The sequence below is a fragment of the Mchenga conophoros genome, linkage group LG22 (assembly GCF_057382185.1).
Source record: "Mchenga conophoros isolate Kocher_MC1m ecotype Shallow Benthic linkage group LG22, M_conophoros_male_GT1.1, whole genome shotgun sequence".
NCBI classification, from domain to species: domain Eukaryota; kingdom Metazoa; phylum Chordata; class Actinopteri; order Cichliformes; family Cichlidae; genus Mchenga; species Mchenga conophoros.
The window spans coordinates 36238610-36250806 of NC_140546.1; the positions used below are offsets into that span (position 1 = coordinate 36238610).

Below are 12197 nucleotides of genomic sequence, written 5' to 3' on the forward strand. Positions count from 1 at the left end.
AGCCACCAGCATTGTGGAAAACCCCTCACACACAAGCTTCAATCTGCTGCCTTCTGGCAGGTACCAGGCGCTCACTGCCAGACCGCGAAACAGTTTCTTCGCCCAAGCCGCCAGACTCCTGAACACACTGGACTAACACACACACACACACCTTCATATATCAAGTTACTTTCTGCACAACCTACTGTCATTGTTGCGCTTTTCTATTGCATGTTTGTGTCTGCGCTGTCTTGTGCCTGTATTGTTCTGTTTCTTTTGCAATTTTTGCACACTTGCAGTTTATGTAGTCCTGCATTGATTGTCTGTTATATGTTGCACATGACTAATGCCTGAAGAGAAAAATTAATTTGGGAAATTTTTTGATCGGCAAGAGTTGAGGTGGGGATTAGGGTTGTATAAACGAAGATGAGGACTGAATGCTATACTCTCAGTCATCACTGACTTGCTATCTGCAGAGTGTATCATGGATGCAATAACTGAAAGGCAGGAGTGAAGGCTATGTGATAGGTTATGAATCTTTGTTTTGACATGAAGATTTTGGCTCTGTTTATTTTTAATTTTGCATTATTCATTGTGTCCTAAAACCATTTCACATTTTGAAAAGGCAACTGTCATCTACTAAATTCAGTCAGCTGTGGCTAATTAACATTAATTAAGATGATAGCACTGCAGTTTTATCCAGGTCACATGTCTTATTCTTGAACACTGCTGACTGCATAAATTGAGGACACATAGCTTGGGACTTGGTCAAGGATGTCATAGGCTGTCTATATAGTAAAACATGATGGCAACCTCCCTCTTGTGGAATTCAGAAAGTGAAATGTGACATAGAAAACAAGTGCTCAGTTTGCTGTTGAACACTTACTTTGATATAAATCTGACACTTTTTTTTACTGTTTTAACACTGTACTGTACCCCGGTAGATTTTACTGGGAAAAGATGTGTGTGCAGTGAAGACTTTCAGTTTTAAAAGGTTTAACAAAATTCCTTAGATGCACTTTTATACATAGTCCCATATTTTCAGACGTCCAACATTCAAAACTGACTGAAAAGCAGTTTCTTTATTCAGTCATTTAGTCAGTCACAAATGACCTGAAGTTCAATTCAAGTGTTGAACTATTTAGTGGCTGTTCACTGGAAATGTCAACATGAGGTCCAAAGAGATCTTGATGCAAGTCATTCATGAAAAATTGAAATAAACCTATGAGAGAGATAGAAAATACTTTAGGAGTGGCCAAGTCAGCAATTTGATGTATTCTTTATCCAGCTCAGTGACATTGGAAGGACACAGGAGACGAATAAAGTGGCTGATCACAAAATACTTTCCTTGGTTAAGAACACTCTTAATGAGGTCATTTTTCAAATCTACAATCAAGACACACCTTTCTGAATGAAATGCCTTCATGAAATTTCGCACCCCTGGTAAAACCCAACAACAGGAACACAAGATTAGATGTTAAGAGAAAACAGTTCTGAAAAAAATAGTTCTGAAAACAAACAAACCAAACAAAAATAAAAACATATGAAAACAAGATTAAATTGAATCACAAGAAGGAAGAGAAAAGCAAAGATAAGGAAAGGAACGCCTCATGATTCAAAAATTACCACATGGCATGGACATGTGAAACCAACTCACTAATGTTTATTGATGACTTGACTGCAAATTGAAGTTGCCAGATAATTTCTGAAGTGCACAGGTTATACTCAGGACGACAGCTGCAAAAAAGGTCTGACAAAGTATCTCAAGGGAGGGAATGGACTGACAGTGACACACGATAAAAGTAAATAAAGCCAGAAGGATCCATTTCAACAATTTCTAGTCATCCTTTTAATTTGATGTTCTTCATTAAAGCAGAGTCATGGTGGACACTGCTGTTCCAGGGATAACTAGAGATGAAGCAGTGACTGTGTCAACTCTACTGATGGACTAACATCCCCACGACAGCAGTCAGAGACCCATTCCAACTGTATGGCTTCTGTAATTGATTTTGACTTTATTGTCAACATCAAGTTTAACATTTGCAATACACAATCAAAAACACAGTAAAATACTACAGAATATGAAGGTAGAATGTTTTGTACATTGTAAATCTGGGTAAAAGTCAATGCACTGCAAATTTTGTTGGCTTATTTGTTTTATTGGGGCACAATAACAACCGTAGGGCAGATGAAGGGGTATGCAATTTTTAAAGGGAGATTTCAGGAAAGTAAACCCTACAGAACTCCTTTGATTAGTCACTTTATGACACAATATACTATTGTAACCCTAACAGTATCTCTTACCTTTCTTGGCTACCTGGTCTTGACAATTTTCATATGTGCAGGGTCCCCACGTGCGCCACGAAGATACCTCACAATCAACAGGACAGCTTATGTGGCAGAGTTGGGTGGTGTTTGGAGGAATACCCAGACAAAGCTTACTGTCCACTGGCCGCAGTGCTATAGAGACACAGACAAGCACAAAGACACAGTGTTAATCTATGCCAAAAGGCTTTAAGACATAGTTTAAAAACAAACTAGCTCATTAAAATGGTAAATGGACTTATATAGTTCTTATATAAGGCTTTTCTACTCTACCTGAGCACTCAAAGCCTTGTAAAGTGATTAGAAAGTACTCAGCTATCTGTTCAGTAAGTGGTGCTGAGGGTGATAATCCATGTATTTTTGCATATACCCACAGTCATGTGACTTCTACAACACATGACAGACGGCATAGTGAGTCCTGATTGTCAGTTGACCTCTGCTCCATCAGCTGCAGATGGCTGTCTGCAAGGTCGTCAGGCTGATGAGTCATCATAGTTGTGTCACAGCAGAACTCATGCACATACAAATTGCTTAGCCAAAGGTGTGTCCTTTAATAGCGTTGCTCGGTAGGCAGTAGACGACATGCCCTTGAGTGCTAATGTGGCAAAAGCTGGCGGATGAGCAATCCAGTCACTTTATCATGGACTACTGGTGGTTCTATTGTTAATATTTTGGGAATAGCGGGTAAGATAGAAAGCAGTCATTTTCTTTCTCATAGTGTTACAACCACCACTGCCCTGTGATGCTCTGGGTGAGTGAAACAGAGCTGGGCCCCAGAGCAAGAGTTTGTCCGTTTGAGTCACTCCTGTCACATCTAATTTTCTTTCTTGCTAGAAAGTTCAAAAAGTACTTCAAGCTGAGATCTAGGCTGGCTTAAGTTATTGATGTGATTTATAGACTGCCATTCAACAGTTATTCAACATCAACAAAAAGATTTTTTAAGTTTGCAATCTGCAGCTGTTTGGAAATAGGTCAAGGCGAACCTCCTCATCTTGTGTAAATCTACAATTTTCCCTCTTGGATCTTTTTGTTCTCATTCCAAGATATTCCATCTTTGCCTCTCTTTGTCTCCAAACTGCTCAGTTTGAACTTTACCTCTGATATACTCATTTCTAATCGTATTCCTCCTGATTACACCTGTTTTACAGGAGGAGATCACTGACATGGGTTTTCATCATCAGGCTGTCCAACCTCTCCCTGACTCGTGCCACTGTTCCTACTTGTCTGAGGGCCTGCACCATCATTCCCATCCCCCAAATACTGGAATAGACAGCCTCAGTGACTACAGACCTATAGCTCTCATGTCTGTAGTCATGAAGTGTTTCTCAGCACACCAGAGACTGCCTGCCTCCCTCCTCGTTCAACCCCCACCAGTTTGCTGAACAAGCAAATCAGTCCACAGAGGATGCCATTACTATCACCCTTCACAGAGCACTGAGCCATCTTGAGATGAGGATGCTCTCCGTGGACTACAGCTTAGTGTTCAGCAACACAATCCCAAACATCCTCATCACCAAACTGGGCCTCCTTCAAATCCCCCCTTCCACCTGCTCCTGGATCAGGCCACTCACAGAAGGACTCTACTTAGACCTAGTCCAATGCAAGGTTGTTATCGTTAACAAAAACTAACCAAATAACAAACACTAGAAGTAAAAAAGCATTTTTGTTGGATGGATGATGGATGTAGAAAAAAAAAAAGAGACTTTGTAAAAAAAAAAAAAAAAAAGGAAAACTAACTAAAACTAGAATGAGCTTTCACAAAACTAACCAAAATTAACTGAATTTATATAGAAAATGTGTTTAGTTTTCGATGATGTGTGTGTCTGTCATACATTTGTCCAGACACGTGCAGAGGGTGGGGGTGGAAGGGGCTTGAACACCGACCCCTTTCCCGATGGTGCCCCAGTTTTCTTTTTACTTATTTGAACCATTGCATTAATCAGCAGCATTTGAGTTGCATATTGACTTGTTGGGGTGGCTGTAGCTCAGGTGGTAGAGCGGGTCATCTACTGATCGGAAGGCTGGTGGTTCAATTCCTGGCTTCCTCCAGTCTGCATGCCAAATATCCTTGAGCAAGATACTAACCCCAAATTGCTCTCTGATGTATCCATCGGAGTATGAGTGTGTGTGAATGTTACCTAGAAAGCACCTAGAAAAATGTGCGAATGGGTGAATGCACAAGTTGTGTAAGGCGCTTTGAGTGCTCAGAAGAGTAGAAAAGCGCTGTATAAGAACCAGTCCAGTCCACTTGTCTGATGCATACGAATATGTAGAAGAAATCTACCTACACTCATTTATTGGCTGATATCGTAATTGTGTCTACTAAATTCATCTTAATTACAAAGTTACTCTGCCATATATCTTTTATAGTTACCTGATATCAATGGATGTTCATCTGCCCTACATTAATATTTTTTTTAGAAAGAGGTTCATAGGTGTGAATGTGGGTTGTCTGTGTTGGCCCTGCTACAGATCGGCGACCTGCCTCTCGCCCTATTAGCTGGGATAGGCTCCTGGGATAGACGTCTTCCTGATGTATGTATTCCACTTGTTGTACATACTACTCTTCTCTGAAATTTATTCTTGCTGTTCAGCTATTTATATTTGTATTCCATCCACAGTTTGTGAGGTGAATCCACAATTTTGCTGTACGTGTGCAATAACATGGCTATTCTATTCTATTCTATTTTTTCCTTCTTTTTTTTTGGCAATACTGACACAGGCAATACATGGACTCTACAAAGGTTGCACAGGAAGTTCAGCCCCTCCATGTCTGCCAGCACAGTCTCAAGAGCATGGAGGAGATTCTCTGTGCAAGGAAGAACAGGATGGGCAATCTCAGAGCTCCACCAGTGGAGTCAGTTCTAGATTCCTCCTGGTGCATGACAATACCTCAAATGCCTCTATGCAGGCAGTTCCTGGAGGATAAGGAATTAATACCATTGACAGGCCACCATGCTCTTCTGACCTAAACCCTTCTGGGATATTATCTTTTGGTCCACCCCAACACTGCTAGGTTGCACCTTAGATTGTCCAGCAGCTCAGTGATGCCCCGCTCTAGACTTGGAAGGAGACCTCCCAGTATCAATGACACTGAAAATAGCTGTACATAATGTAATTTCTGTGAGACCGTTATGAGTATTGTTTTTTCTAACAGTTAAAATTCTATTTGTGAAGAAACTGATGAAGTCGTTACCAGTGAAGGTTAAAAGCACAACAGAGCTCTGACTCTTTGTGACTCATTCTTCTTTGTGCTGTGCTTCCCAACACCAGAGGGCACTGCTCTGTGCTGCTATGCACCAGCTGACTAATAACCTTATTGCCAGTTCCTTTCCAGATGAGGATTCATTGCATCAGAGTTACACAGCTATTATATATAGCATGCCACAGTTTCATGCCCTGTAGGTGTTGCATTGATCATAATGTTCAGTATTCTGAGATATTAAGGTCTCAGTCCCACTGGGGTTTGCTGATCATCTTTAGAGAGCAAATTCTTACATTACAACAGCTAAATTATCAGCCAATTAGATCCGAATTAAAAATCACAAGTTCTGCAATGACAGTAGCTCTAAGAAATTATATCACTGCTGTGGTCAAAAGCAATTTACTAGTCAGCAACAAAATCTGTTTGTTTTTAATGTTTTGGTAGAGTTTGGAACAAATATTAGAGCATAGTTTAATTAAGCATCTGTTGAGAGGTGTGTGAGGCCACCAGTGTAACATGTGCTCAATAGAGCTCACTTACCCATCTTAAAATATCGCAAGGTTTCAGATTCTTTTGTCTTACTGGGGTGTTCTGGCAACAAAATACTAATAATCATACCAGAAAAAATTAGGCTAAGCAAAATAGACAGGTGGAGCTGGATTAAGTGGGATCAGGATACACAAAGTGACTCTGAGGCTACGTTCACACTGCAGGTCTTAATGCTCAATTCCAATTTTTTGATCAAATCCGATTTTTTTGTCTGCTTGTTCACACTACAAATAAAATGCGACAGCAAACGCGCTCTAGTGTGAATGCCCAAAGCGGCCCGCATGCGCAAAAGAAGGCGTCACACACAACGCGCTCTGTTTAGACCCAGCACAAACAGCATTGTTTGATAGATGGCCCTTAATATAAAGACTTCGGACTTTACGTTTCCCAATTTTTGCTTGAAGTTATTTTGTTATTTACATAATAATGTAAATAACCTAATAATGATCCTTGTTGCTGTTTTAGAGGAGCGGTGCTTCAAAGGATAGCTGCAGATTTCTGTCAGAATCTACAGATTGTACAGTACAAATAAAATGTTCACGTTTCTCCAACGTTGTCTTCCCAACAGTTTCACTGACATCTACACTGGATGGCCAGGAAGTGTTCGCAATGTCTTCTCCGGCGCTGATAATTGGCGTCTGTCTTGTGTCGGTGACGTAAAAGACGGATTTAATGCGACCTGACCATCAAACAGCAGTCGCTTTCTAAAACACCAGATATGTATCGGATTCAGCACCACATACGAAAGTGACCCAGATCGGATTTGAAAATATCGGATTTGTGTCGTTCACACTGTCAGACCATGATGGGATAGATGGGTCGCAGGGGGTCAAAAAAAATCGGATTTGATGCGCTTTCGCCTGCAGTGTGAACGTAGCCTAAGACATTCCAGTCAGTAATATGGTCCTCTCTTTCTTTGAGAGAAATCTCTAAAAAGGAGCCACTAAACCAATCAAAACCTTAAGATGGATAAAGTCACTAATTTACAGCATTCAATGAGTCACTGAGTTGCTAATACAACATAAGTTTTAATGCAATAATAAAAACTGTATGCAAACTGAGAAAACATGAATAAAGAAAGAAAAACACATGAAAGTATTTTTACCTGATGGCTTCACTGCGAAGTTCTACGAACATTTCTGCTCATTTCCATCTCCACTACTCATAAGAATGACCTCAGATTTTAAAACCAGTCTCACCAAGTTTGAACACAGCAATGATCACCCTGCTTTCCAAACCAAATAAAGATTACGCCAGCCTCTCTGACTGTCAGCTGCTTTCTCAAATCAATACAGACATTAAAATTATAAATGAGGCTCAGGCATCTAGACAAGACAAAATCATACCAATTCTAATTCATCCTGACCAGACTGATGTTATTAAAGGTAAACAACTTTTACTTATCAATAAATCTCACATTTTAATCTTATCCTCACGCTCCACAATGTTACTAGATAAGGATGTCTTCTCTTTGCTTCGCTCTTTACATTTTTCATAGAGCCAGTAGAGGATTTAATCAGACAAAATGAAAATATCAAAAATGTATTCAAACAGCCACCATAGACCATGAAGCCATTTTTTATGCAGATGATATTTTATAAAAATACAAATGTATAATTTCTGCATTATAAAAATATTAATTAAGCACACAACAGAAGGAAAAACTCAATATAAAAATGTATCAAATGGGATTTTAGATGCATACACTATTTCGAAAACACATGTAACACCTAAATGCAACCTGGCAGTGCAGCCCAGTCAAGACACTGATCAGCTACAGCATCTTCCCTGTTGGTTTGCCACATCCTGTTGTCTCCACAATGCTGCGTTCTAAGTGACTTGTTATCTGTCGAACTGCAAGGTTCCAATATAGCCCTTACTGTTGCCATTTTTAAAGTGTAAATTACAAAATTATATAAGCATTGTGAAATAGAAGAATCGAAGGGTCTTCTGATAAATCATATGCCTGGAGATGGAAATGTCTTAAGTTAACCAGATCAGGACCTTAATAATCAAAAATTATTTATTAAGGGCTTCTGACAGAGAAACAGTTGCAAAGTGCACAGAAAGAGTAAAATAAATAAGAAATTAATAGAACATTAATAGACACAATAAAATAGAACAGGTACTTTTAAAATAAATAATTCATAATTCAATGAACTAAAAGTAAGCTTTTTATTCCCAGGCCAGTGGTCTAGTTCAAGCAACCAAAACTGCATTTACTCTAATCCACTTCCCCCTCAGGGTCAGTTTCACTGACTGTCAGTATCCCACTTCTGTCCAACCCAGTTAATTTTGGAATATTCTCGATCTCCTCGTCTTAACCTGCACGGCGAGGCAACACCGGACTGAGCCAAGTCAAGTTTAGCACATTTCTCTTCCCGTCTGTGTCCCTGGCTCTGGTCATGAGGATGTTGTGTAATGGGTGTCTGTAGTTCACAAGGGTGTCTGTAGAGCCACACCTTTCTTTTTTTGACCCTCCTCTCATCCCATTTGTAAAAGTACATTGATGTTTCCAGCAATATTAATGAATGGCTGAGTGCAACTGGCACTAATCAGTATACTCAGGTCAGTACATGATCTAATTAATAGAAATACTAAATCATAATATGTGTTTTTTTTGGTTTTCAATAAAGTTTAGTTTTATTAATTCTATATTTTTGTTTTAAGCTGTTTCTTTTTCGATTTGCTCTCCAGGCTTGATGGAGGTGTTTCAGAGTTGTTCTTTGCTGGTTTTAAAGACACTTTCAGTCCAATGCTCGTACCTGCAGGGGGTTGTTTTCCAAACCCAGTTTCAACCTTGCAACCATGCAAATGAAACTGTATAGGATCAAGTGTGAAACTCCTATCAACTATTTGGGCTGAATTTTGTAGACCAGATAAACTAAACAGCCCTATTTTGAGTTGTTAGATCATGCCATCATGTGAAAATGACTTCTGCATATTTTTAAATTACACTTTATTATAAATTCAACATGATGTCACAAAGTTTTGGATGTCTTAACATCAGGTTTATTAATGTACTCTGGACTCTCTACTTTTTAGGACTGGGATTATAACAGTAATTTAAAAATCAGATGAAAGTTCTATAATTATTTTAATCAAAGAACAAAACACATCAAATGCATTCAGTTAGAAAGTTTTACAAAAAGGCAGAGATGGGGGTTGTCTGTGGAAGGAAAGCTCTTATTTCACATCGAATCCTTAAGAAGTGACAATAGTTTCAATGTAATTGATTTGAATGACAAGGACTAAAATGAGACAAGCAAAAATTCCTAATTTTAACATGTTCCTAAATGTTAGGAGCATACAAAGAAGAGGATTGGTTCTATAACATCCATAACAGGGCTGGAGCCTATCCCAGCTGTCATAGGGCGACAGACCCTGGACAGATCACCATTCTGTCGCAGACACATAGAGACAGACACCCATTCGCACTCACATTCACGGGCAATTTAGAATCATTAAGGCATGTTATTTAACTAATTGCAAGCCTTTCTACTGTGGGAAGCCAGAGTAACCGGACCAAACCCAGACGAACATGAACATGCACACAGAAAAGCCCCGGCCAAATGGTGGAGTCAAACCCAGGAACTTCTTGCTGTGAGGCAACAGTGCTAACCACCGCACCACCGTACTGCCCTTTTTCTTTAAAAACAGTGCTCTGTAGTGACCAAGACATCGATTTACTGATCCACACTACTAGGATCTACAGCAATGACATCAGAATTTCATTCCGACAGGAGCATTGTAGTAGGGATGGTAACAAAGAGAGGGAAGGTAATCAGAACTGAGGGGAGAAGGCAACTGAGGCAAACACTGAGAACAGATACAAGTACCTTGGAATCGCACAGGCAAATGGGAACCATGAACAGAACAGCTCTTTACTGTCTTTACTTATTGTACATGTACAACGAAAGAGGCTGCTAGAAACGCCACAACCCCAAGTTGGAAGGAGACTGTGGACTAGTGATTGACAGAACCACTGTCCAGGATTAAAAAGCAAACATCTATGAGTACATCAGGAAAATGGCCACAACTGATCATGTGCTTAGTGAATACCTCAGACAGCAGAAACCCAAGGAAGAAGTGGGACAAGGAGGTCATGGAAGAACAGGCCCCTGTATGGCATATACCACTGGCAGACAGCAGAAGTGACTCATATCAAAATTCCTACCAATAGCTTGACAAAGCTGAACACAGTGCACTGCATATGGCAGCACAGGAGCATGCGACATCGATAGAGGCTGCCATCTACCACACCAGGCAAGACTCGAGGTGCAGGATGTGTGAAGATGCCCTGAAAGATTCCAGCACATACCAGCAGGGTACAAGATGCTAGCAGGCAGGACACACATGCAAAGAAACTGGACAAGCAGAGGAAGAGGCCTATAACGATAGCTGTAGCTATACCAAGTGATAGCAACATCAGGAAGAGGGAACACAAGAAGCTTGAGAAATACCAAGGACTGAGAGAGGAGCTCGGGAAGATGTGGAATATGAAGGCAATAACTGCCATGCAAATTATATCCACTTGTATATCTCTTCTAAGCCCCAAGATGTATCTAAACTACAGATTTCGCAAAGGTGATTGGACTCTATTAAACATTGGATGGCTAACCATTTTTCCAGTTTAATGGAGAGAAAACACAAGTCCTTGTTTGAACCTAAAGTTAAGGTAATGCAAACTCTCGGTCTTGCCATATTCACTACACAAAGCTTAGCAACTTTTAGCGCAGCTTTCACTTTAGAAACTTGTGTTAAATATCTGGCATTTATCACAAATACTGTGTCACATTCTGAACTGTAAATTGTTATTGATGAATTTACTTCATCATGTCTACATGCATTATTTATTTGTATTAGAAAAACCTCCCTCACTAAGTCTTCACATTACACTCTTGCTAATTCAATTACACCAGCTTTCCGTCAACGTCAAAGTCCACTTTAGAATCTTTTTTTGACTTTTAGAGCTCAACATAGCCAAGCATCAAGAACTTTTACAGACGTACTTTTAATCCATACGTCGCAAGCAGGTCCCTGAGGGCTGCTCAAAGCCTGCTCACTGTGCAGCATGCAAAGCTGAAAACTATATTAGACAGAAACTCTGCAACTCTCTCACTCAGCTAAAAATCATTTTAGCGTTTTTGTTATGAAGCACTTTTTATATTTATCTTGGAAGATGCTATATCAATAAAAAATTACTTTTACTTACTTATCATTGTGTAGCTGTTACAGACTGAATTTGGAAATTTTGGAAATTTGAATTTGCGTGAAAACAAGCTGAGGAATTATTAACAAATACTAGACTTTTAATGGATAATTTGTTTTACTGTAAACACATTTAGAAATCCCTTTTATAGTCTTCCTGACCTCTTAAAGCACTTTAGACTATAACATTTAAACAGCACCTGACATACGTGGCTTATTTACAACCAACATTGATATTTTTGGACTGTGAGGAATAAGCCAGAGTGCTCTGAACACAGCAGGGCTTGAACCAGGAACCCTCTTAATAAGAAGTGACAGCACTAACCACAATGCCACCATTAAATGCTTAAAACTAGTGGTGTGCGATACTGCATCGCCGATACCAATACTTTTCTATAAATAAGGTGGATGCGTCATTGAATTGCTAAATCTCAATTAATTTTCATGACCTTAAGTGTCTTTTGTGATGTTTCCTTTTTTATTATTAAATAGTTAAATCCCAGGACATAATTAGGACAAAGTTTATAATTAAATAGAAAATGCTGTATTATCAATTTTTTAGAAAAATCTTAAATTAAAAAGTGCACGTAAACCGGTAAACAAATTAAAACAAACAAGTCCTGTTGAGAAGCCCCCAAAGCGTCACGTCACGTGACAGCGCAACATCTGAACACAAGAGGGGGGGGGGGGGGGGGCAAAGTGTGCCTGCTCTGCGCTGACACAGGAGCGGTGAGTCTGGCTGTTTCGTCTTTCATCTGCAGCACTGCAAACAAGAGCGGAACTTAAAGTAGAGAATCGATCTCATCAGGCTATCTCGATCCGATAGTGATGACGACTTGGTATCGATACAATCAATATTTGGATCGATCCGCCGACCACTACTTAAAACCAGAGTACAGAAAACCTGGCACGTGCCTTTGACCAACAA

At 39.7% G+C, this 12197-nt stretch overlaps 1 protein-coding gene across 1 annotated transcript in view; it reads right to left on the minus strand.

The window, feature by feature from the left end:
- The window catches only part of thsd7aa (thrombospondin, type I, domain containing 7Aa), a 158012-nt gene that overhangs the window by 79628 nt on the left and 66187 nt on the right, over positions 1-12197 (minus strand). Inside the window, exon 5 of the mRNA XM_085263407.1 lies at positions 2284-2439. Within this exon, the coding sequence (XP_085119533.1) occupies positions 2284-2439 (156 nt within the window). The remainder of the gene's footprint in view (positions 1-2283; positions 2440-12197) is intronic.